The following is a 26,798-nucleotide window of genomic DNA, read 5'->3' as shown; positions in this document are numbered from 1 at the left end:
TGGCATTTCTAGACTAGTTCCAGCTGTATCCAAATGTCCACATTTATGATGTGGATAAACGTCTGTCCTTCTGAGGGTTTTTTATTTGGTGTGCTTTTGTTATACTTCGTAAGAAGCTCTGCCATAGCTTTAATTTGGTCTTTGCCTAAACTCAAATTTCCACAAAAACAAGATCCTCTGCAAGGAGATGAAAAGCCACCCTGCCCTGTTACCGGTAATTGAGGATTTTATTCTAGCTTTGCTAGTTAGCCAGCAAGAGTTTCCTTGTCTGTATTCCATGCGTATGAGGTATGTGCGAAGGAAGAGTGCCTTTACAATAGTATTACATTTGTCTTAAGAGCCCTCTGAACTCTGGGTTCAGATTTTGGATTAACGACCTAATTTCCGTGTATCATAGGTTCCTTGCCTATGGGGAAGAACGCTTCCTTTCTGTATTTTGTGATCCAGATTCTTACACCCTTGTTTCGTGGTCACTTCAAGCCACCTCTGCCATCAAAAGGGACAGTGTTCCCTTTTCCCCTTTCTTGCTCCTCGTCCCTGCTTGTATCCTGCCTTTGTACAGCTGGGTAGTGAACTGGATAGGGGAATTGAACTTTTCTTTGTTAATTATTTTTTTTAACCATTTTATTTTATCTGGCTGCCTGATCTAGCTGATGGTTAGCTGCACAAGTGCTTGCACCGCCTTCCAGAAGGTGGTGGTGGTGGGAGAACAGCAGAGCAGTTGCAGCCACGGTCTGGTTGGAAGGGATCACGAAGCTGTGGCGCTGCACCGTGTGCATGTTGCCTGAGCAGTCACCAGTGATCTTAGCCGGTTTTGCTTACTGCTCACGCTTTCCTCTTGAGAGCGGTTTGCGTTTCCCTCCTAGCTCTCCCCGTGCCGAGGAGCAAGGCCCAGGGCTGCGAGTGAGACCAGTATTCCACATCCTGCACCCTCCTGCCTCTTCTTCCCTCCTGGCACCTCCAGTGCTGTTTCCCAGGCCATGGTTATAAAATAATTATGCCACTTTGGGAAGGGCAGGAAAAACAGCTGCTATTTTCCACTGGCCTATCTCTTTCTCCAAAAAGCCTTTCTTGACATCGTTTATAGAAAAGGGCTCGGATAAGGACAAAAGAGTAGTTTACAGGAACTGCAGTAGCTTTGAGCTCCGTCTCATGAAGAAGGTGTGCTTTCTCTACTACAAATCAACAGAAATGATCTATGAGCAGCGAGCCAGCTTATGGAGCATGGGTAGTATTATCAAGCTTCACAGTCACACAAAGCCCTCTTCTTGTTCCGCTCCTTGGTTTAGTTTCAGGAGGGGTGTACATGACGTTAACCACCTCTAATCTTCTGCAAACCTCCGTACACCTTAGTCCGTGAAGACCTTTAATGTGTTTTGTAAATGATGAATTCCAAAAAACAGGTTTCCTTCTGGAAGGTAAGCAGTACAACACAATTAAAGCTTTTATCTGGGGGAAAAAGAACGGTTTGTTCTTTTCCCTTTGGGGAGGTTTCCGAGAAGTTCACACACTCACAAATCTGGTGCACTTCTTTTTTTTGCTGGAGGCAGGGGAGGAGAAGCAGACATTTTGAAGAAACAAATCTCTTCCAGAGTCGCTAGCAGCAACGTTGGGCTTCCCTGGCAAGCCGTGCTGGGTGGCTTTAAGCACAGGCGCAGCGGGTGAAATGAGCAGGGCTGTGCTTTGGGGAAGATACAATAAACTGGTCACGCAGGCACCAGAGGAAGCAGTAACCCATTTCTCCAATAGCATTATGTCTGTATGTAGATCTTGTTACTTTAACGGTGAAGAGAATTGGTTCCTTACTTTAGTTACAGTCTGTTTCTCAGTTTTTCCCCCTCCCCATCCCTTTACAAAAACGAAACCTCTTGCCCAGCTTATAGCCAAACTTCCCATGCAAAGTTAAGTGAGCGCAGAGACTCGAATCTCTGCTGCCCTGCTATAGTCTGATACACATCACCAGCGCAAGCAGGATCCGTTGCGGGAGGCAGCGGCTGCGCCGTTCAGTGCGTTCAGCCACGTAACAGGGCAGTGAGCACAAGTCCAAAGGCTTTATTAGATACAGCGTTCATAGAATACCTTGCTTTTGAAAACGTTTAGGTACAGAAGTAATCCCTTAAGCCAGTTTCTAAGGGAATGAGCTCTTGAATTTCAGCTAGTCGAGCTGCCACGTATCACTTGTTATATGTAACTATTTTAAACATTCGCCAGGCCTGTGTTTTGAAGGTGCCCAGTCATGGATTTGTCATCTAATCTCTTCCCTCCTGTTTTCCGCAGCGTGCAAAACAGCAGTGTGCACGTTCCTAGCAGGTGACCTCAAGCGCCAGGAATTCCTGTGGTAGCTTTAAATTCCATCTGTCTGTCCTGCTGGACGTGGTGAATGCAGTTGGAGGCATTGGAGGAGGGACTCGTGGGTGACGAGAGGGCAGGGGAGGCCAGCTAGCTCCCGGTGCTTGCAGAAGGGGAAGGTGACTGTGGCAGAGCTCACCTTCCTGGTGCGTTTGCCAGTGCTGTATTGTAGCTTTAATGAAATGAGGGGCCGCACAGGAGGGATTCTCTGCCAAGAAACGTTCGACAAGCTTTTGAGGAAGACTATAGGCATTGAGGTTTTTTTGTCAGGAAGCAAAACGTCTGTTTGTAGGGGGGAAAAATGGAGGGGGGGGGGGACAGGTCTCAAACTAGACAGAAAGGGGTTTGCTCTGCTTAATGTGTTTCTGTCCTGCCCAGTTAAATGTCTAATGCTAATTAGCGGCGACTCAAGCTGGCATCCTTCGTCGAATTGCACTTAAATCGCTCATTCAGAAGCTTGGCCTAGTGTGAGGTGCTGCTTTAGTGTTCTTTTCCGGTCCCCCCCTCCTCGTGCCGTCACGACCTGCCTCTTCCCGCAGCCACGAGAGTCGTACTGAAGGACAGCGTTCCTGTGCCTGGCACCCAGCCTTGACGCCAGGGCAGAGGCATGCAAAGTTAACCCAAATTTAAACCAGCAGAACGTCTGAGATTGCTCTGCTCTTCTTGTTCTGGTCTCCCTTGGGAGATATTTATTATATCATGTAAGCGTAGTTTGCACTGCAAACCGAGAAGGGTGGGGTGTCTGAGAAGATGGCACATTGAATGAGGATGAAAAGAATGAACTTGTTCGGCAGGGCAGCAATTTTGTGATTCGCGAGAGGCGTTGTCAGCAGTAGTGACCATAGGGTCCCTCACGCTCCCAAAAGGATATTTTGCAATGGGGAAGTCAAAATGCTTTGGGCTTGAATGATCTCTCTGTGGTCCTAAAGCAATTCCTTGACAGAGCCAAAACAAAAATCCACATCTCCTGTGACTTCTGAGTCATGTGTTGACCGTTTTTCCCCTCTTGGTAAATGCTGTTCTTTTGACTATTCTAATTCTAAGATGGTGAAACGTTTTGGAACCACGTGTGAAGGTGCCAGCAGGAGGACAAGTTATTTGTACGGTTTGCTGAGAGATGCACTGCATCTGCTGTTGTATGGTGTGTGCGTGGAGAAGTGCGTTTGCTTGTCCCAAGGATTCCTGAAAACCACAAAATGACCATCTTTGGCTTTATCCTTCCACCCTACACCTGCTCCAGCTGAAGAGGAAGGCTAAACTCCAATCTCGCCCAGCCCTTGCTCTACAAGAAGTACAGGGTGCAAGCCTTTTCGCTTTTATCCTGAGGTTTCCTTTGCAAAGAGAGGCGATGGGAACGATGTGCAGACAGGCGGTGTTGGACTCGGCGAGGTCTGTTGAATAGCTTGATTAGCCCTTGCGAGTTTTTCTGGCGGAGGGGGAAGCTCTCCGAGTTGCCCAGACAGTCCCCATCTCTCGCTGGTCGAGTTGAGCTGCGTATGGCGTTCCAGCGCGCTGGCGCGACTGTATGCTAAATCTGCCTTAATTCAAGGTAGAAATCCGGTGCTGAATGCCGTTTCCTGTCCCCCATCTATTCCAAGCAGTCTTTGCCGAACGGTGCAACGCTCGAGTTGTTTTTCAGGTTGGGGTGGCTGCTAGGCTTGAGTGCTGCGGGAGCAAACAGCAGCGTGCCCAGACCGTATGAGAGCAGTGCGGAGGGCAGAGCGAGCGGTGCCTGCCCCAGCGCGCACGCGTGCCGTGCGTCTTGTCCGATCCGCGGCCGGCTCAGCTGCGCAGGCTGCTAACAGGGCAGCGGCGTTGAAACGGGGATGGAGCTTTCCGCTCGTGTGAAAGCGGGTGTTGGAGGTGTTCGTGTTTCTGCTGCCCAAGTCCTGGGAAACCCGGCCAGCTGAGGCTGCTGCTCTTGAAACAGTTATGGCTGCGGCCTCTGTGAGATAAAATTGCCGAATCTCCTTTTGCTCAAAGCTTTCTTGCTTAGAGGCAGCAAAAAAACTTACAAATTAAGTGTAGAAATAATAGTCCAAGGAAGGCATCCAGGCTAACCCTGCTGTCTTGAGAGAATTATTTTTATTTTATTTTTTTTTCCTTTTAAAAGGAGTAAGAGAGGAGGTGTCTGATCCAGACAGTCTTGAATTTGCTACTTTTGGGTAGTATCAGCTCTTAATTGTTGCATTTTATATTTCAGACCTGAAGACTTTGTTTTGGTCACCAAGTTTGAAAGCAAGAGCTACACAGCTGGTAACTTTTTATTCTGCAGTAGAGAAGCCCTGAGCGCACACTCAGTTAGCCGAGGCTGTAGGGAAAGCAGGATGGTATAATTAAAACACAGATGACTTATCCAAAACGGTAGGAAAGCTCCTGCCCCCGTCGGTGGGACGAGCATTTTGCCCTGTTGTATACGTGTGCGCACTGTGTAGCAGGGCTGGGTTCTCTCTTCTGCCCGTGAATGTGTGTTTGGTATTTCCTCAATATGGTAATGTAAAAGCTTACCATATGTACTTGGCCAGAATTATTCATGGAAAATGCTGGTGGCAACACAGATGTACAGGAGTTAGGAGAAACGAGTTGTGGTTATGACTGGAGCTGCTCCTGGTACGACTACAAGCGTGCTGGCTGCACAGATCTGTTGAATCTCGGGCAGTCGTATTTTCATGCCTTGCTGTGCATGCTGCTCTCGCAGGCATCGCATTGAACGTATTGGGTGTCGTGTCCAAAACTCCGCTAACAGAGTTCCCGTAACGTAGCTCTGCGCGCTCGATCTTCCTTTCTTGTTTTGCGCCAGAGTTTCAGAAGGGCTGTTGTGCTCAGTTGCAAAGGTTTTTTCTCTTCGTGCTCCATCCTCCACATGTTTTTGAGGTTAGAGTTGTATTAAGGGACTGATTATATAAACTCCCTATTTATTTACTTTTTGTTTATTTACTAAATTGGAGCATCTTATAAAATAGTAATTACTGGGTTTCATCAAACACGTATTACGCACTATGTTCTTTTCTATCAGACGCAGCAGGCAATAAAGCAGAGGGCAAAGCGTCTCTGAAGGAGAAGGTGTTCCAGCTCTGCTTTTATTTGTCCAGGCTGAAAAAGGATAAAGTGAAAATGAGCATAAATACTGAAAGCCTAACTGAATTTTGGAGTATGTACACTTTTCAGTAATTGCAGATGTTTTAAGTAACTTGTGTGAAAACTCCTGCTTTTTTTAGGAGGCTGGGGGGAAAAAAAAAAAAACCTTCAGGAAAATGTTGAAGTCTGGATATAAAATGGTATTCCTTTCTTGTGCCTTGCTTTAAAATGCCCTCTGAGGATGAAACAAGCAGGAGGGACTGCAGTGTAGTAGATCCCATTTAAAAATACTAAGCTGAGGCTTTAATGAAAATGATGTCACCAGACTGCAGCAAGGACGCTTTTATTTTAACATCCTTTTCAGCAGTTTCCCACTTCTCAGGACTATGACTGAATGCGTAGAACATGGCAAAAAATATCCATCTGTCTATCCGTCTGTCTGTCTTTTATTCATTGATGCAATCGTGAAGTTCCCCCTTTACCTGGCTGGGTCCCGTGGAAAGGGGAGCAGGTTCCCAGGTGTCCGGCTCCGGCGTTGAAGGCCTGCGCTCGTAAGAAGGCCGCGGCCCGTGGTGGCTCCCTGTAAGCAGCTCCGCGGGACCGGCACGACGCTGTTGCCACTGGGGTGGTGGTTGATTGGGAAATACAGAAGTCGCAGTCTGAGATCGGTTTTCACTTCGGGAGAACATGCGGAAAGCACTCGTATTTAGTCTCCTGAGAAACTCCCGTTCTCTTCACTGTTGTGTATTTTTTGAGTTGATTACTAAGCAGTGATGTCTATGGACGTTAGTACAGCGCTGTACTGGAACCCCAAATGTGTTTAGTGCATTAAGAATTTAACTGGGGGAAAAACAGAAGAGCAAAATTAAAACTTGGAGAAAAGTCCAGCATCTCTTTGAAAGATCTTGGTTTTTGGTGAATGTCTGGATGAAGAAATAAATGCTGCAGCCAAAATATTATAAAAACAAAACTCACTAGCCTGCGATACCACATTAATGCTCGCGTATGTGAGCGTATGCACTGTGTAGGATAATGTCGTCTTGCAGCTTGATTAATTGGGTCTCTTCAGAATATGCTGTAATATATTTGCTGCTAACTCCCTCCCCCCCCCCCCCCATCCAAATAGCTCAGAACACTTATCCCTAGGTAATTTAGAGCTGCCAGGTCCCAGATATGAATCTGCACCTTCTTGCAAACCAGAGTTATCTGAGGAATTCTGATTTTTGGCTGGCCAGCTTTGGCCATGTCTCGGAATGGTTGCTGCTTCAGCAAAAATTTATAATTATAAGAAATGTTATGTTTCTTGTGCTAATATTTGCTGTCATGGAATAAGCATTCTGGTTTTATTTCAGATCAGCCACTAAATAAAAAGTCTGATACCGTGGCTCATAAAGTGAAGATTTAAAAAAAAAAAAAAAAGCAGTTTACTTCAACTGATTTTTTCAGAGAGAGGTGGGAGCTGTTTGTTCATTAAAATGAATAATCGCATATTGCTTACTAACGCGAAAAGCTGTAGAGAAGGGGAACAAAACAGGAAATGCTTGATATCAGTAAGCTCGGTGTGCCGTGTGCGTGTAAGCACGACTGCTGCTTGTTCATGCATATTCATCACAGACGTCCATGTCGCCTCTTCAGGTTCCAGAGCAGCAGCCCATCACGTTGTGTAGTGGAGCTGAAGACACCAAGCATTATGAGGAGGGCAAGAAATGTGTGGAAGAATTAGCATTGTACCTCAAACCACTCAGCAGCGCGAGAGGTAATTCCTGTGTTGTTTCCTTTGAAATGAAAGCTGGAAACAAATAAAATGCATAACAAACTCTCCAAATGATTACAGGTGGAGTCTGTTGGAGAAATTGACCTAGACCTAGTTTAAAACTATCAAATTGGAATCACCTTTCTGAGCATTAAGGTTATGTTTTCACTTGGGGAGAACATCTTTAAAGGCATTATGTCAAAATAATACTGAGAAAAGGCAGAGGTATTTGGATTCAGTATAGTAAATTGAGATAAACTTACTAAGTTGGATTGACCTCTGCTAACTAAGTAAAAGTAAAAACTCTGCTATTTCCTGAGTTCTGCTTTACTTAGATAACTGGTAGTAATGCAGCTTTGTTGTGGTGGAGGAATAAATTGAAGGAAGTAATGTGTTAGATGTAGGGCATACAAGAGAAATAAGTTACCCTCTGTTTATATGAGACCTTACACAACAACTGGGTCCATTTGAATAATGTTAATTTAGCAAAACTTCACTGAGTTCAAGTGTATATAGTGTGTGCATATATGTTACGTATGCTGGGTTTGGAAAAATCAATCAACCCTTCCTAGACATAGAAGCAAATGAAGCAATACAGGTGAACGTCATGGGCATCTGCTTTCCAAAAATGGATTTTTTACAAAAAGTAAGTTGTCTCAAGCTTTTGCAAATAGTGCAGTGTGATGCCAGCACGGCTCTGAGAATTTAGCGGCCGCATTAACAAACTCCAGGTAAATCTCTGAATGACAGCAATACTGTAGCTGTCTGTCTAGCCAGTCATTTCTGGGTTTTATCCTGGTTTCAGTGGATCCCAGCATATTTGTGAATGTATTCATTCACCGCAACCAAACACTTCTGAACTTGCATCAGTTTGGTTTGGCTGGGCCAAAGCAATAGAGATTTCAAATATAGGTAAGATATTGAATGTTTTGCGAAAATAGACAGGTGGTTAGAGAACAACATGATCCCTGCAAGCCTCAAAAATAAGGAAAAGTCTGCAATATGAGTTTATGTGAGGTTAGGCAGCTGGAAATCCATATGGGAGGCTGCAGGAGAGACCCCAAACAGGGGGAGAGAATTCGCCAGAGGTTGTACCTTCTTAGAGAGTCAAATCAATCAGAAGGTATGAATCTGTGGGAAAGCCGACTCCACAGAACTGTTTGCTTTTAGTGCTGAGTAAAACAAACTGATAAAAATGAATTTTTGATATGCCATGGCTGTTGCATTCTGTTTAACAAAGTCGACATCGGGAGAACTGGCTTTGCAATTTTCCAGTGCAGCAGCTGCAGGTTGGTGCCAAAGGATGTGAAGTAGCGTGTTTTTTGCTTTGTTTTGTTTTGAAGGTGTGGGTCTTAACAGTACTACTCAGAGCGTGCTAAGTCGTCCCATGCAAAGGAAACTCGTGACGTTAGTTCATTGCCAACTAGTAGAGGAGGAGGGACGGATCCGAGCCATGCGTGCAGCACGGTCACTTGGTGAAAGAACAGTTACCGAGCTCATTCTTCAGCATCAAAACCCTCAGCAGCTCTCTTCCAACCTCTGGGCTGCGGTGAGAGCCAGAGGGTGCCAGTTCCTTGGGCCAGGTAGGTAACATCCAAATCAATACTGCTGCTATATTAGAAGCAATTTCGGATTGAGGAGGGCTGAGAAATGGGCATCCTTGTCACTGAAATTGCCTGAGTGATTTTATTGGGCAGTGGCTTAACTTCTTACAGTAGGTCTTCAGAATTAATGATACATCTGTTGGGCTGCTGTCATGGACTTTCTCACATTTTTACTGCTTTTGCAAGTCTTCCATAAAACTCAGAATAATCGTTGGCCTTTTGTTATTGTGAGAAGCTAAAATTGAAAGTAGCTTGCCTCTTGCTCCTTCCCCAAGGAAGCAAAACCCTTCTGGAAAAAGTAAGATACTGGAAGTGACTGGACATGACTTCTTTTTTTTTAATCCCCCTTGCTAGAGAAATAAACATAGAAAACAGTTCCAGGGGGGAGATTTGTTACATATTTGTGTATGTATGTATTTTTGAAAAGTTACATGCTTAGCAATCAGGAAGGTATATGTTTAAACAGTGGCGTAATCTTAAATTGGAATTCTTTTTCATAGAATGCTGAAACAATTCATTTTCCTAAAAACGTAATGGTGTCCAGGTACTGAACTTGCAGAACTCACTTGTTGAGCAGCAACAAAAAATATCTTGAAACTTGAAGTCGGTTCCTTAAAATAGGAGTTTTCTTCCACTGAAGCGAATGAAGGAAGACTAGGACTAGGGCCCAGTGCATGCCAACTTTTGCGCCACTGAGAAGGACAGGAGAGGCTTGTTTTCTAGCAGTGGAAAATATTTGGTGCTACAGCACCTTACTTATTTGATTGCTCTTTTACCTGCTTGGGAACTACCAGCCTTGCCCTTCCACAGTGTGTCAGCTTTCTCTGCTGGGATAGGGTGTGGAGCTTAGATTTTTTTATTTTTTTTCTTTTGTCTTGTTATCTTTTGGGTATCAGATGATAAGTCTTCTTTGAAAACTCTTATACTGATAGTCAAGAGAGATGTATAGACAGGAGCAAAGTGTGTTATCTATTTCCCCAGTCACAGTCTGGGTGGTACTCCTTCCCTGCTTCCCCTCCCTTCTCACTAGGCTCCCTTTCCCATCTATATGCTTACACTTACCTTTTCATAACGTCTTTTTTTCATGTGTATATAGCTTGTAGCTGATCTCCCATGTTTATTTGTGGGGAAGGAAACACAAGAAAAATGCAGGAATCTTTGTTGTTCTTTTCTCATCTTATTCCCTTTTCTTTGCATTTTTTCCCCAGCAATGCAAGAGGAGGCTTTAAAGCTGGTTCTGCTGGCCCTGGAAGATGGATCTGCTTTGTCACGGAAGGTCTTGGTTCTCTTTGTGGTTCAGAGGCTGGAGCCGCGATTCCCTCAGGCTTCTAAAACTAGCATTGGGCATGTTGTCCAGCTTCTTTACAGAGCCTCATGCTTCAAGGTATGAAGATTTTGCTCAGAGGTTTCATAACACAGAAAAATACTTCTTCATATAGCCAAAAGATACTCCAATTTAAAATGAGTTTTAACACACATTCACAACTTCTAAAAAACATCTTTTGTTTTTCATTTTCAATTTTCATTGTACCATACCATTAAATGTATCTAAAAAATACATATAGTTATAGAAAGTATTCCTCACTAAGTCCCGTATGTGTTCGGAGAGTTTTGTCCTACATCTGTGAAGGCAATGTAGGCTGAAATTGCAATTTTAAGCAGTAAATCTAAGCTTGGAGTCTGTCCAGGTTTAATGGATGCACAGTAACAAAAGCCATATGTAAGTCATTGTAACTTATCTCCTTAAAAGAGGCTTAAAGCTGGAAGAGCCCCAGTTCTGTTAGCTGAGCGGTGTTGTGGTTAGAAACAAAGAAACATGAGGCACTGTAATATCAGAATGAGGTTTACTAGTGGAGTTGTATAAGGAAAACTTAAGCTGTTAATGGTACTTCACACTATTTAGGTCCATTGCTATGTGCTCACCTTAAATGTCATTTCACTGAATGAGGAGGAAAATGCTTTGTTGCTGCTAATTAAATCTAAAACAAAATTCTGCAATACAAACAAAATCTCACGCTTGGGGGAGTTAAGGTATAGATGCTGTAGTTACCGGTACAAGCATTTAGAAAGTGTGACATCTCTAGTAATATCTGAGTCCGATTCTGAGTAAATTATATTTGATACCCATTTCATAGTAACCACAGTTTATGAAGAGCTTGTTATTTTAGTAGAAAATAATGGTGGTGTTCCTTGCATAGTGTCATGACAGCAGTTCAGCTTGTTTTGGGAGGAAGAACTTGGTTGCTGACGGGCTTGGGCTTTACATCGTCTCTGGCTTATCCTGCTTAGTTGTACTCGGCTGGTTTCTCCCCACTAGGTGACAAAGCGTGATGAGGATTCCTCCCTGATGCAACTGAAAGAGGAATTCCGGACTTATGAAGCTCTGAGAAGGGAACACGATTCCCAGATAGTTCAAATTGCTATGGAAGCAGGTTTACGCATTGCACCGGATCAGTGGTCCTCACTGTTATACGGAGACCAATCTCACAAATCCCACATGCAGTCTATCATTGACAAGGTAAAGCCACCTACAGTCAGCCCAGTCTATCTTGTCTGTAACTGTTTGTAGATGTATAAGCTTGTAACTTGAATGAAAAGTGGTGTTCAGATGTACTCATCTTACCCATTGATCACTTGTGCTGTTATTTCAAAAACCTTTTTGGCCTAAATAATGAGAATATAGATTTAGAACTTAATAAATTCTGCTCCCAGTCCCATCCTGTTCTTTCTACTTTACCTCTTTCGGTAGGTAGGAAACCAGAGTCTAATTGCACAGCCAGGATGTGTCCCTTCTAAACAGGTGATTACTACCAATGTAGTAAAACTGTTTAATAGTTTGTTTCCAGATGGGAAGCTAGTCCATAAGTTGAAAGAAAATCAGTCCCCCAGTCTGTACCTAAATGAAGTCAGAGAGATGTCAACATGTTTCTTAGATAAAATGACTTGACCTCTGAAAATGCCTGGATCTCCGCTCTTTATAGAGAGCGTGTAGGACAAATGGGCTCTTAAATTAGGGAACTCATATAAGTATCTAAATTAGGTGGGAAAAACTGAGCCTTACTGTCTTGGTGGGTGGTTACAAAAGCTGTGAAACAATTGCTTTGGCTTCCATGCAGGAGGATTAGCTTCAAGAATAAACTGGTAGACATCCATGTATTTGACCTGATTTTCAGGTGTCCTGACAGATCTCTCCTGAGGGATCTATGCAGAGTTAAAACAGGATTTTAAATACTGAGGTTGTGTGGTGTTAGTAAGTGGAACATTGTTAGCTATCTTTGTCCTTCCACTGTCTTGCTGTACTTGGTGTAAAGCAGGATGCAAATCTGTTCATTCAGGGATTGGATATATGAGATTCTTCAGAAATCTTAATTAAATGAGTCTCAGATATTTTGCATTTTTTCTGAGTGCCAGCACAATGCAGAAAAGAAACAGGTTTCACTGCTGGAAGTAATGCCAGCCTTTGTTTTGTCTGTTTGGAGCTATATTTTAACTTAGAATGCCCAAGAAAGGGTGTGTTCTCAAGGCTGAAGGAGGTATTTAATACAGGGTGCTGAAACCAGCCTGTGTGGAAAAAAGTTCTGCTTCAGTTTTGGAAGACAGCTCTGTGATCTGATGGAGCAGCCTTCAGAAACCACGAGGGTTGCTTTGCCTGTAGAAAGTTAATTATTATAATTTTTTTAAGTTGCAGACCCCAGCCTCATTTGCACAGAGTGTTCAGGAATTGACTATTGCCCTCCAGAGGACTGGAGATCCAGCTAACCTGAATCGTCTTCGACCCCACCTAGAACTCCTGGCAAATATTGATCCCAGTCCAGGTAAGTCTAGGTATTTTGTAAAGCCGTATAACTTCTAGTTTATCAGGAGAAATTTAACAGTGTTAGGGAATTGAAAGCTTTTCCTCAAGGGGAAGAAAACATCCTCTGTAACTGATAAACTTAAGATTCTTGAATGATACTGAAAACCAACCTGGCAACAGCAGTAACTTGTGTGAAGAACTAAACTATTTTGAAACAAAGGTGGAGCCAAAAAAATTACTGGAATAATTTCACCACCTCTCTGAGGATGGCTTCCTTGTTTGAAAGCACCGGGTAAGGTGACTGAGGATGTTAAACGCATGTAATCCTGTGAGGTTACATGGTGTGTACTTCATACAGGGTAATGTCAACCGAGGGGACTTGCAACAGTCTTAGTTTCTTCCTCTTACCTGTTTAGTAAACATGCCACTTCCTGTTGCTTTGCAAATCTGGTTTCAGTAAGACTGGTAGAACCACTGTGTTAATGCAAGGTCTTAGCTGTCACTCTGAGATATTTCTCTCTCTCCAGTTCTTTAGTGGAGCAGGTGATCCATTTGTAAACTGGGGGAAGTGTCTAAGAAAACAATTGTCAGATTAAGGACTTCCATTATCTTCTTACCTAAAAATTGCATGGCTTTGTTCTAGAAATTCTGCATGTTAGTTTTTGATTCAAGTTCTCTAGGCTGCAGACTTTGCACTCAGAAGTATCTCTTGGAGGCAGCTTAAAATCATAAGGCATCTTGCATGTAAACTATTTAGGATTCCAAAATACAAGCCTGATAGACTGAAATGACAGAAGCTAGGCAAAAATCATTCTAGACAAGACAGATGCACTATTCTAGGGAATTTACTATTTTTCTTTTTAATCTGTCATTCTGCAAATGTGTGGAAAGACAAACTGGGAAGGGGAAGTGAGCTGGAAAGAACATAAATGAGGAACAAAATCTAAGCTGGTGATGGGGAGAAGGAGGTGGAAATTGTTGGAAGTTAGTAGCACTGTGAGGATAGACTGGCTGAGGGAGCAAGGAGGGGCAGCAGACACCTCTGTGGCTGAGGTTTTATTTTATGCCTGTTACGTATTTGTAAAACCAAGGTTAATGTCAAAGTTGAGTGTGAAGGCCTAAACTGTGACTTCAGGAGATAAAAGTAGCAGTTGTTGGTTTCAGTTTGCTTAAACAAGCTCTACTTCCAAGTGAAGACCAGGTGCACTTTACAGCTAAAGACAATGCAGTGCTTTCCTACCCAATCTCTTGTACTGTAACTAGTCAAGGATAAAACTTTGAGTGCACTGCATACTTTTTAGCCAAAGATTGATGTGGAAAGAGGAGCACTAGTAGCCCCACTTGAAATTTTGGTGGGTGAGTCCGATGCTGATGTCATTTCTCTGCTGCGCTGTTGAGTTGCTCCCCTGCTGTCCTGTAGGCACACTGTAGTCCTCCCAGCAGCATCGAGTCCTTGTGAACAGCGTAGAAGGTAGTTGTGCTAAAGATCTTGAAAGGCACTTGGTAAAGCACATCGAGGTCCCAGGTATTGTGGCAGAATGCGTAGGCGCGCAGGGGAAGTACCATCTGCTGGGACAGATGGAGCAGCAAGGTAAATTGGTCAGCTAGGAAGAGCAAGAGCCCCTGTTGGATTAAGACTACATAATTTTTTCGCAGTGCTGTATGCAAGATGGTGGTTTGATACATGGATTTGCCTTGCGATTCCCTTTCTTCCCCCGTCCCCAACAGAGATGCAGTAATTTCTGCTACTGTTCAGTGCCACTGGCTGCGTGACCTAGACCAGTGGTGATGGCACTTGCACAGAATGATTTTTGCCTAAAGGAGTCAGAGTGCGAGGTGGCATTTTCAGCCGGACCTTGCATCACGTGCAGAGTTTGTTAAATGCATTTGCTCTGGAGTTCGGTGGGATATGAAAGTTTTGGTAGGAGATAGTTTGACATGCTAATAACTGGCTTGCTGGCTCATTTGCTGTTTTGTGCAGTTCCATCTTGAGTCTGTAAGAAGCTTTATTCTTTAAGTGATAAGTATTCCTGAATTAAGGTGCTGAAGGTTTTTTATTTAATGACATTTGTTTCCGATAAGACTGCTTGGTGGTCTAATAAAGTTTTGTGATACTCTAGAATTTCTTCATTACCTGATTGTGGAAAATTCTTCCTTTTCTGCGCGTGTGTGTTTTTTAATAATACTCTGTTTCCTGTCGGTGTTATAGATGCTCCACCTCCAACATGGGAACAACTGGAAAACGGGCTAGTTGCCGTGAGGACTGTGGTTCATGGCTTAGTTGATTATATTCAGAATCACAGCAAGAAAGGAACAGACCAGCAACAGGTAAAAGCTAAAACTTTTCATAGAACTTAAAAATTAAGGAAATGCTTGCCCCAAAGTTTTATTGGCTGGGTCTAGTAGTGCAGGTTTGCAAATGTCATCTGGAGAGATTTGGTTTCACAAGGAGAAGGTTTGAGGATGTCCCTGCAGTCCCATGTTTGTTTAAAAAAAAAAAAAAATCCTATTGCATTAATTTGCACAGCTCACTAGGATAAAAAGAAAATTATCTGATCCAGCTGCCAGTTTAGGGAAATGAATAAGCAGCCCTCCTGATTAGAGGCTGAGAGGAGAAGGCCAGGGTGCTACCACTGGGATCTGTGGGAGTTTTCTTGTTTTGCCTTTAACGTGAAACATTTCAGTCAGATGGCTCTGTGTTAAGGAAATGATTCTTATACCTGTGTTTAATGCTCTGGGAGGCTGTAAAGATTTGGGAAAACTTTACATGAAAGGTACCATCCTGAGTTTCTGAAACCAAATGCTGTTGCCAGACATGTATTAGCGTATCGCACAGTTGTCTCGCCGCATGTTCCTTTGATCTCATTTCACTGTATAGCGCAGCTGACGTAGATGCTAGCTGCTGCTGAGATTCTCTTGCGGGGGGGGGGGGGAAATCCACAAACAAGTAAAGCCCCAAATAACATCAGAGTGAATATTTCTTTGCTGGTTTACCTTTTTAGCACTCTCTGATTCATCGCGATGCCTAATGTGCCCCATCACTGGCCAAAGGAAAAGCAGAGGGAGAACACAAGGGAAAGCGGGGTGAGGAGGCTCGTGAGGGTGCTTGCTGTAGCCCTGGTCCTGGGGAGAGCATCACCCAGCCCTGCCTGGCACGCAGTGCCTAGCTTGGGAGGGAGCGCGCAGCCTCCCGCCGCGGAAAGCAAAGCGCGCATCCTCCCCGCAGCATCGGGCTTCGCTGGCTGGCGGCTGTGGCCAGCAGAGGGCTGTGGAGCTCGCATACACCCCACCTAAATCCTTTTTCACTGCTGTAGGGGGCAAAAAAATCATAGCTTGCAGATTGGCTTCTAATAGATTTGTATCTTCTAGCCAAGTTCCATTTTGGATTTAGAAAGCAAAGGTTTATTTTTCCAGACCTTTCCGTGGTGGGAACTCTGATAGGGTGTTTCCCTCTCTGACTGATTTAATCTTGCTATGAAACCTGTAGGAACTTAATATCTTTGAGACCACCTCTGTCCTTCTGTCAAAATTTATCTAAGGTAATTAGCAAATGGGTGTACATACAGGTGGCAAGATTGCATTAAGTCACAGTTTCTTTGGAGACCAAGCTCAGAACAAGGCAGAAGCCAGCCCATACCCTGCTGACCCACGTAGGAGCAAGGTTACATTCTCACCTTTTGACAAAAATAATTATCATAGTTAAGAGGTTTTTAATCCAAGGAGGGTACAAGGGAACTCAATGACATTTAGCTGTACATGAAGACCAAAGGGATGCTGAAGTGCCATTTTGAGCTGACAGAAAGCATGGGAAAAGTAACTCACCAAATTCAACTTTAAATCCAATGCAAAAAGCCTGATCAGTGTTTGGCGTTTTGGCATGGCATACTTATGTCTTTTGAGTAAGCGTGGTGATCTTTCAGACTAAATTAATTTTGTCTGCTTTACTGTTTCTTGAAGCATACGACTGTGTTCCAGTCAAGCTCCGGTAGAATTAAATTAGAATAAAAGTATTTTAAAAATCTGATAGTGACTTAGTTGTCAAAATACCTACTCCTGAATCTTTCAGTTCTGTTGAAGGCCCAAATGTGAATGCTGTTCCCGTCATTCAGTTCAACCGTAGGTACTCTTGGGATGGGTACATTGAAGGAATATTGAACAGTCACGCATCAGTCCTTTAGTAAGAGGATACATTCAGTTCTTGGTTAAGTGCGCTTGTTCTCAGGTATCTTTCTTTGTTTCTTTAACCTTGTCAGCCTCCTCAGCACAGCAAGTACAAGACATACATGTGCCGAGACATGAAGCAGAGAGGAGGGTGCCCCCGCGGGGCCAGCTGCACCTTTGCACATTCACAGGAGGAGCTGGAAAAGTAAGTGCACCTCTTACGAGAGAAATCAGTCCAATCTTTGCTGCACCTTATCCTTAGGAGTGAGCTATGTCTAGGAATGGGGAGAGGAGGCACATATCTGACTCAGCTCTTAAACTAGCAAGAAATAATATGAAAAAAACTTTTAATAGCAATCTTCTAAGTTTTGGAGCTGTTCATTCTTGAGTAGACAGCATAAGCTTGGCTTTATCCAGCAGTAATGCAGCTATGGGAGTCTGACATTTGCACAACAAGCGTTACTTGATTTTGAGGGCGAGGGGGGTTTCTGATTTCCGAAGTGGGGTTAAACGTGCTGCTAGATTGCATCCATTTATGGTCGTTTATTCAGGTTTCGTGTCTTGACTTTGTAGTCAGATGTGCGAAGGAGGCTGATGCTGGCAGCTTTCCAAGTCTATGGGTTCTCTTTGTCTTCTGTGTTGCTTGTACTGTCCGGAGAGCGAGAAACTGGAGCAGAACAGATTTTCTTTCTGCAACGTTTGGCCTTTGGAACTGTTCAGCCCGTCATGCATGCAGTAGTTCACAAGCAGTTAAAGCTGTTGTCAGAGTAACAAAATGGCAGTCGTATGAAGTCTGCAGTAAATAAGCAAGAGATACTACAAATTTGGAGACACTACCTGGTTACTGGAGAGCAAGACTCTGCAACTCTGAATGTTGGTTTGCTTTACAAAAAAGTAAAATGGATTATTTAAGAGTGTGGTTTTTTTTTTTTTTTAATGTAGTTTATTTTACACAGTTTATAACTTGTGAACTTGTGTTTGGGCTAAAATTATTCACTGTTCCCAAGGAAGAGGCTTTGTTTAAGTCAGAGGAAAACTCCAGAGATTTGGAAATGGCATGCAGTCCCGTCCCGTTCCCCCCCCCCCCCCCCCCCGCCACCTTAAAAATCTAAAAGCTTGAAGGAAAAATATGGCCGTTCTTCAGCCGTATGGAAAAACGGGAAGAAAAAAACCAGAGCACGTGGTATTAGAATGACAAAGGCAGCTATTGACACTGACAGAGAATAGGACTGTGATACTAGTGTTGTGTGGAAACGGGGTTGTGTGGTGTGGGTTCCCCCCCCCCCCATCATGCTGTTGAAATTCAGGTTGGTGGTGCTGCTTTGGGTGGTTGGCAAGGGGAGTGTTATGTCTCCTCTGAACTAGCTGTATGTATCAAGGAGGACTGTTCATCAGCTTTGCTGGGGGAAGAGCCCTATTTTATCCAGACTGGTTTGTCTGCCTTAGGAATGGCTTTGTCTTGGGGTGAAGTGAGGTGACTGTTTGCTCTGTTGCAGCACTTTCTGTAGGCGGTTGGAGAACTTTTGGAGTTCGGATTCTTCCCTGGACCTTTTGTCTCTGCTTAATTGAATAGATATTGCATTAGTTGTTCTCCTTTTAAGTGTTTAATATGAATAATATGCATGCTAGCCTATATTAAGTGAAGTTTTTCTTCTGCAGAAAATTGCTGTTGCTACTCTAGTTCCTATATATAGCTTTAAGCTTGTGAGGAAGGTTATAGGCAAGTATGTGGTATAGCCTTAGATTTCAAATTATAATTTAGACTTGCTTAAATAGTAGATAATTCCACCCCTGGTAAGGGACAAAGACCCAGTGTGCATGGATGAGTACTATGGTTTTCAGATTATTTTTGTTTTGCTCCCTTGGAGACTGCCACAAACATTCATGAAGCTATTCAGAAGAATTCAGAGGGTAGCACTGTGCACCTTTTGTTCTTTCTAAGCGTTTTACCGTGAAGAATGCTATATTAACTCTGTCACCTTTGGTCGAATGTGTGTTTGTGTGTGTGTGTGTCTCTTGGGCACACTGTTGTGTCCTACATGAATAGGCAGGAATGGCCAGCCCTCCTCATCCTGCCGGTTGTGGGCAAGTCCTCATAGGGTCAGTAGCCATCGGGTACTGCAACCCTAAGAGACCTGATGGGAGGGAGATGTTCAGAAGTAATTGGCAGGCAAAATGTGGCAGTGGTTTCTCAGTGTCCTACTGCTGCTTTGCAGGGAGAAACCGGGCTGGTTTGGGCACTGGTGAGATTCCAAAGTGAACCAAAAGTTCAGCCTTTGGGAGCTGCTCTTGGGCCCCCTTCTGCTCGCAGCCAAGTGTTTCACTTGGCAGCCTGTGTCCCCCCTAAGCACATCTGTGACTCGTGTGGCTGTTGCAAGGTGCCAAAGCGACTTCTGAGCGGCATACTCCAAAAGCCGTAGACTGTCCCTACTGAAGTGCTTCTGCTGTGGTAATACCCCTTCTTGTTTACTCCCTATTAAAGCATTCCTAGTGATGTCCATTCTCAACGTTATGTAGCTTGAATTTATAGTTTGTTTATTTGACTGAAGTTTAATCCAGGTAGGAAATTGGTGTGTTGATGAAAAGCTAGGAATATAGCTCAAGGAAGATGGTTGATCCTTCTCACCTACAAACTCTTCACAGAACAGTTGAGGTTAGAAGGCACCTCTGGAGATCATCTAGTCCAAGCTCCCTGCTCAAGCAGGGTCACTTGGAGCAGGTTGCCCAGGACCCTGTCCAGACAGCTTTTGAATATCTCCAAGGATGGAGACTCCACAACCCCTCTGGGCAACCTGTTCCAGTGCTGTTCATCTTAAGGATGAACAACCCAGGTCTGTATAGCAAGATTACACTTATTTGTCTGACTATTAGTCTTGTACTTCTTTAAAAGAACAACCTTTTGCCCCTACATTGTGGTAGTAATAGTGTAACTACCCCGTTTTCTTTTCCTACAATAATGTGTATACCCTCCTCCTCTGTGTTAACATCTCACTTTGCTTATTCGGTATGATTAGGAGTGTTGGCTTCAACCCTTTAGAAGTCCTCTTGCGTAGGAAACGGCCTCTCGATCTGCAATATAAACAGTGGGAGCACTCAGACTAACGCATACACCCTCCCACTTGTGTCTTGATATCTCGGCTAACAGCAGGGTGTTTAGTGGAGGACCTTCAACTCTGGAATTTGCTCTCTTCATTGGTCCAACACCATCAGTCAGCTGATTTTTGTGGAACGTTAGGAGGCTCATGTTTGCTCAGACTTTTATCAGAGGTGGTTAGATTTTTCTGGGACTACAGTGTATTTGGAGTTTTTATCTCTGAAATCACTTAATTTATCAAACAATGCAAATAGCATAAGGTGCATATTGGTATGTGTACTTAAATCTCAACAACCTGTGTTTTAAAAGATGATATCGCATGGTGCAAAAAACATGGCTTATTATTGGACTAGTAGTGCAAAAGGGAATCTGTTCATCTTCTTTTCTCTCCTTTTAGTTTTTCTGCCATTAGTCTAGTCTGTGAATAAAATAGAGTTGTACAGTTTGTGATTCTTTTTGGTGTTTCGTTTTTGTTTTGTTTTTTCTTCCCTATAGCCGTTGTGCATATGTGTACAGGAAATAAGGGTTTAAATTTACTGTGGGAAGCTTAGCTCTGACCTCTTGGTGTATTTTGTCATTAACAGTCGTCCTTAGTGTGACAAATATTTGTTCTTCTAATTGAAACATTTATCAGCAATTCAAATATTAGCAAAAAATTTCTCACAAATCTATAGGAAACTTGAATTAAAGCTTGAAGCTTTCAGTAGCATCTGTGTTTAAAAAAAATCATGAAAATTCTTTTAGTTTTTTATTTCAATTTTTGGTGTATGATTTCTTTTTCTGAAGATTTCGTAAAATGAACAAGCGTCTTGTTCCCCGAAGACCGCTGAGTGCCTCCTTGGGCCAGCTGAACGAGGTGGGCCTGCCTTCAGGAGCTATCCTCTCGGATGAAGGGGGAGTGGACTTGCCCAGCAGGAAAACCTCTGCTCTGCCAAATGGAATTGTGTCAACTGGCAGCACCGTGACGCAGCTTATTTCCCGAGGGACTGACTCCAGCTATGAAACCGCTCTAAAGCCGGGGAAGATGGATCATCTGAGCAGCAGTGCCCCTGGATCCCCTCCTGACTTGTACGGGTCTTCCTAACTGTCGTTCATAGTGTCACATGTGTAAATGTGCAGTAGAAACGAAGTAAACCTAGAACTCTAGAAAAACTTTAAAACATAAAACTCTAGAAAGAAAACGGAACAGGGTTTTTTGTTTCGTAGTGATTAAATGGTGGAATAGAAAACTAAAGCTAAGCTGCTTGACTTCCTGGTTTGTTTATTTAATTGGAGAAGGCAAGTCTTCAAAAAGTGGAATGTAGACAAAAAACAGTGTTTAAAATTATAGTCAACTACATCATGTCTTATTAGGCAATGCTGTCTTTCTACTTTTTAGGCTGGACTCTGTCCCCAAGAGCTCTATTTCTGCCTTACCAGTGAACCCTCATCCTGTGCCCCCTCGGGCACCAACAGATCTGACTTCAGTGTCTGTCACCAAGCAGTTGCCAGTGGTACCACGAGGTTCTCAGTTGTATAATACTCCGCAAGCAGATATGTTTTATCAAGATCCTAGAGGAGCTGCCACACCGTTTGAGCCAGCACCCTATCAGCAAGGTAGGTTTGAGGCCAAGCTCTCTGTATTGTCTTTGTTCTCACAGTGGTTACGTTCCTTCTTCCCACCTTGGTGTTTACTTAGGCCCTTACATTGGTGTTTTCTTGCATACCGCTTGGACTATGGGCATTAACGGGGTGATTGTGTAATAAAATGGGAAACTGGCATGTCAGGATGTTGGGCAGATACGCTTTAGCCCATAATGCAGTGCACTTACTGCCAGATACTGTGAGCTGCCTGCTGGCAGGTTTTTTATGTCTTGACTGAGGACTCTGTTTTCACTTGTGTTAGAGGTTTGTACCCATCCAGTGTAGTAAATCCTTCTTCTTTAATTCTTTCAAGAAGTGGGCTAGATCGGAGATTGTAAATGGTAACCCTTAATTCAATTTGACTCAGAATGGAAATAATGCTTAACCAGCAGAGGGGTTTATGCTTGAGGGATAAAAGTACTTAATGTCCTTAATGAGAAGTGTATGAGTATTTCAGCAATGTCTGCACATGTATGTGATGGGTAGAGACGATTAAAACAGAAGGGTTGGGCACGAAAAAAACAGCATAAAAACTGAAATAAGGGAAAAAGTTAGAAGAGATCAAATGAGAGAAAATATTGAGGGGGGATTAAAAGGAAAAAGTATGACTTTAAAGATTGGGAATGCTTCATATCGTGTGGCATAACATGGGGGAGAGAACTGAAATAAAATGAAATTAACGCGAAAGGGAAAGAAGTGGAAAGGAGAAGAAAATCTTCTAGAGAAGAAAAACTTTTTGAAACATTCTGAAGAAAAAAACCCTCTTATTTGTTTTTTTTTTTTTTTTTTTGTATGCAAAAGATGATCTGAGTTATCCACAAAATTTGATGCGCTTACTAATGCGCACATGTCCATGCATGTTTTCAGATTATCCAAAAATCATAGATAAATTACTGAAACCTCCAGGTACCTCGGAGGTGTGGTTCTAGAAATCTTTGATGCTTCACAGTACTGAAACTTCTTTTTACTGTTCAAGAGGTAGAACAAATCTTTAGATAACTATAGATTGTCGTGAATCCGCATTTCTTTATGCAGGCAGTGGCCCTGGTATAATGGGGAAAACTGAGTTTTAATTGCGTGGACAAAGATGTATAGGCTAATCTTGCCTATTCTTTTAGGTCTTGTCTGGACAAAAGCATTCGTGTCAATCTGAAGGGACATCCTAGTGTGGTGTTTGTTTCCTTCCCCCCCCCCCCCCCCCATATGGTATGCTAGCAAGTCTGTCTCTTTTGGCCTATAGCAAATAGGCCAAATAGTCATTCTCTTTGGCCTGTGCATGATCCCAGTGAAATAGAGTAAAGCAGTACTTCTCTGGCACTTGTGGCAGGCTCAGTCTTGCCTCTTGTCCTCCAGCTATTCTAATCTTTGCTCCTTTTTAGTATCTGGTTTAGTTAATTAAACAGTGTTCCTTGGGCTTTAGATCCACCTCCTGCTTCTTCAAGATTTGCTTTGGTTAATTTTTCAGTAGAAATATCAGTTAGACAATGAGGGCAAACCATAAATGTGAAGTAATTGATAACTTTTCATGATACCTGTAGACTGGAATACTTGAAACAACACGCTCTTGTGAACAGTTGTCATAATCACTTTCTGCATCTTGTTTATTGTTTTTACTCTTGCTTAATTTCAGGAGTTTACTATCCTACTCAGTCTTCACAGTGCATGTCTCGCTTTGTCCGACCTCCTCCGTCAGCTCCTGAACCTGGTCCACCTTATTTAGACCATTACCCAGCTTACCTTCAGGATCGTGTGGTGAGCCCGCAGTACACGCAGCCGCAGCAGTATCCTCCTATGGGACAGCCCATATACCCACCACACTATGACAGCCGTCGTGTATATCCCCCCATCCAGCCATATCAGCAAGAGGAGATTGTCCGAGGAAACCCAGTACCTATCGAAATTCCGCAGGCAGCTGTACCCTCCTACGTACCTGAATCCAGGGACAGATACCAGCAAATGGAGGGTTATTGCCCGGTGGCTCCACATCTCAGTCAGATCAGGCCTTCATGCCACAGAGTACGGTTTTCATATTGTACTTTTGTAGTTGTTCTTGAGAGAGAAAATATAAATTACTTGAGGAGATTGAATGTTTCTGCAGTAAGGTGGTGATGTTTTTGTGAGCAATTGACGGTATGAACTTTAAGAAGAGGTACATTTGACAGAGCTGATCAAAAACTGGAAAGCAATTTAGTTATTGGTGAACTCAGCATTTGTAATGACATTAGCTAGTAAAAGAGCAAGCTCTACTGCTCGAAGTAGAGAAATGTGATAATTCACTTCAGAAGTCTCCGTGGCCCAGGCTTCTCCAAACAACAGTAGACCATCCACTGCTGGAGAAGGCCATTCTCTTCCTAGTGCAGATTAAATAGTGTGTGCAAATGGTAATACGCGCATTCTTGTGTGGCCCATCCTTGACTGACCATCTCTGCACCTAAATGTGTGTGTGTGTGTATATATACATATATTTTTTTCAATATGCATTCCTTGATAAAGGGACAAGAAGTTCTGCTCTTCCAAATTTTCTGTACTTTGAGATTGCCAACTGGAGAGTCGTCATAATGGAAGAGTCCAAATTTGCTTCAGTAAATCACCAGCTGGAAGTGGGTGCTGTAGCATAGTTAGACTTACACAGCTGGTGTTCAGATTAAAGGCTTTGAATCAAATTGCTGAGTCCTAGGAAGCTTGCTTTTTTAATTAATTTCTTTAATTTAGCTTATAACCTCATCAGTTTTGAGTTTAACATATTTGTGACAGGTTTAATTATATGGTGAAATATATTCAAACTAACTGAGACTGGGTTGTGATCAGTAGAGTTCTACCCCCATTGCCCTCGTGTGACTGGTACGAGGACTTGCCATGCTGGAACATGTAGTCATGTTAAGCTACCTGTGAGTTAAAAAACTAATGTTTTTTAAGTTAGAAACACTGGGTTAGTTGGGTATCTAATCAATTTTGGGCAAATTATGTTCCATGCCTTTGGGGAGTTCTTGAACTGACCCTTTGGACAGTGTAGGAATATGAGCAGTTTCTCTATGAAACTGATTGATTTTAACTTCAGGGGCTTTGTAACACATTGCTGTCTTCATCTCAGCCTCATGCCAGCCTGGATGAACTTCACCGTCGAAGAAAAGAGATCATGGCCCAGCTAGAGGAGAGGAAGGTGATTTCTCCACCTCCTTTTGCACCTTCACCAACCTTGCCTCATCCTTTCCATTCAGAGGAGGTAAGCATATTTTGACAGAGTTTTGACTGGCTAGCGTGGTTAGAAAATAGAGTTTGCACGTGTTGATAGGTGAAGGTGACAAAGTTAGAACAGCATGCAGTGATGGCAATTCTTCAGGGAAATTTTGTGCTCCCTTACAGGGGAAGCCCCTTATAGTGCAGTCTGCAGTCTCTCAAGTGGCTGTTGGTTCTCTGATCTGCCGCTGGTCTTAAGTTATCTGGCTTTGGTGCAACTAAGTGCTAGTTTGAGCCATTAATGGAAATATTCAGTCTTTTCAGTCACTGGACTTTGCTTCATTTACTCCTGATATGGTTAGAATTAAGTAACAGCTTGATAGAGGTTTAGTTCTTCAACCAAGGTCGAAATATCACTTTCATACTGGCCAAGTGAACAGTCAGCACTGGGAGTATAGCCAGGTGATCAGAATTTCACACATTTTATGCTTGCTGTGGCCCAACTCCAGATGGTGGTGTATCCAATTAAAAAAAAAAAAAAAAAATCCTGGTGGTGTTTTTCTTCAAGTTAGCTGCTGTTGAACTAAGAAATAGTAGCTGTAAAGTTGCTTCTTCCCCTCACTTACAGAACCAGATTTTTGTTTTTGTACAGTACTTGGACGAAGACCTGAAGGTAGCTGGGAAATACAAAGGAAATGACTATAGCCAGTACTCTCCCTGGTCGTGTGACACCATCGGCTCCTACATTGGAACCAAAGATGCAAAACCCAAAGATGTTGTGGCAGCAAGGAGTGTGGAGATGGCGGTACGTAGGGATTAGGGGAGCAAAGAAGAAAAGTTTATATTTGTGGGGATTGGGAAGGACTCTCATTTGCTCTCCAGGATGACAGTAGTGCTTGTATTTAAGCCCAAAAGTGTGTTGCACTCAAAGGGGGGCATTTGCAAGTGTACAGAATGCTCTGCTTTCAAACTTACTAATACTCCTACATCTGTGTGGCCTTTTTTTTTAATTCTGGATATAGATGCATGCTAACCACTCTGCTCTAAAGCCATGGACAGCAAGATACACTTTGCCATGATTTTCTTTAGACTTGAAATCCAAAAATGACTCTGTACTGGCAACTTGTTAATTAGACATGTCCATCTATTGCTTCCAGTGTGAGGGTGGGGGGGAGTTTCTCCTGTCAGAGGTAGATGCCATTACTGGCTTAAGTTTGTGCGATTAACTTTCATGGTGATTGTGACTGCTGTTAAGTGTTTCATGATTAGCTTTTATGTGAAGGGGGTTTTTTTTTTTGTTTTTTTTTTTTAATTTATGATCATGAGAATACTCAAAGCTTGCATGAAACTTTTGAGAAAAGCATGATAACAGGTGCCCAGTAACATGATACTTAGACTGATTCTTCTTTCTGCACTCCTTTTTAGTGTCTGGAAGTGCTCTTATTTCATGCTGCTGCATTTTTGCTAGGTCAATTTTACAAAAAGAGGAGATTGCTAGGGTATTGCTATTGGGAGTCATAAATGTAGGTAAAAGAAATAAATATGCTTATGAAATACCACCACTATTCTATTTGCTCTTTCAGAACGTGAAGAAGAGCATGAAAGTCTTCTAGAGAAACTTTTGTTTTGTGTGAGGGACGATTTTATGGAGATGCTTCTATTTTTCTCCTTCACTTTCCATCCACAGAAGTGTATTATCTGCTTTCTTTTTTCATTGTCTCTGTCATGGTGATCTCTTTGGCAAAGGAAAAGAGCCCGGAGGGGGGGCCGGAGGGAGTGTAGGTGGATTTCTTTTCTCGTTCTTCCATACTCATTCTTCTCATTCTTCCATACTCTGCTTCTTCCACTAGGACAGGTGCTCACCTGTTGCAACCACTTAACTAAATCACAGGATTTTTCTGTCCAGCTTCTCCTCCTCTTTGCACACAGGCAGGCTTCCCCATTTCCCCCCTCTGTTTTTTGGAATTGGATGCAATTGATTTCTGTCCACTAAATGACTTTCCTTTCAAATCTCAAAGGAGCTGCATGAAATAGCAGCAAAAAGGAGTCTTCTTCCCAGAAAAAGCAGAGCAAGAAAAGACTGAAAAAGCATTTCATCTGCAGCTTTAGAAAGTGGTTCAGTTTTATTTATCCATTTGCTCTCTGTCCTACACAATGTGTTTG

At 43.0% G+C, this 26,798-nt stretch overlaps 1 protein-coding gene across 1 annotated transcript in view; it reads left to right on the top strand.

The window, feature by feature from the left end:
- The window catches only part of RC3H1 (ring finger and CCCH-type domains 1), a 77,802-nt gene that overhangs the window by 23,354 nt on the left and 27,650 nt on the right, over nucleotides 1-26,798 (top strand). The window contains 12 exon segments of the mRNA XM_067300565.1: nucleotides 7,063-7,183; nucleotides 8,524-8,763; nucleotides 9,993-10,168; nucleotides 11,102-11,302; nucleotides 12,467-12,599; nucleotides 14,790-14,908; nucleotides 16,834-16,946; nucleotides 20,622-20,903; nucleotides 21,214-21,431; nucleotides 23,089-23,474; nucleotides 24,550-24,681; nucleotides 25,270-25,440. Coding sequence (XP_067156666.1) covers nucleotides 7,063-7,183; nucleotides 8,524-8,763; nucleotides 9,993-10,168; nucleotides 11,102-11,302; nucleotides 12,467-12,599; nucleotides 14,790-14,908; nucleotides 16,834-16,946; nucleotides 20,622-20,903; nucleotides 21,214-21,431; nucleotides 23,089-23,474; nucleotides 24,550-24,681; nucleotides 25,270-25,440 — 2,292 coding nt within the window.

The sequence above is a fragment of the Apteryx mantelli genome, chromosome 8 (assembly GCF_036417845.1).
Source record: "Apteryx mantelli isolate bAptMan1 chromosome 8, bAptMan1.hap1, whole genome shotgun sequence".
NCBI classification, from domain to species: Eukaryota; Metazoa; Chordata; class Aves; order Apterygiformes; family Apterygidae; genus Apteryx; species Apteryx mantelli.
Note: the sequence above shows the minus strand (reverse complement) of the source record. Positions and strands in the feature narration are given on the sequence as shown.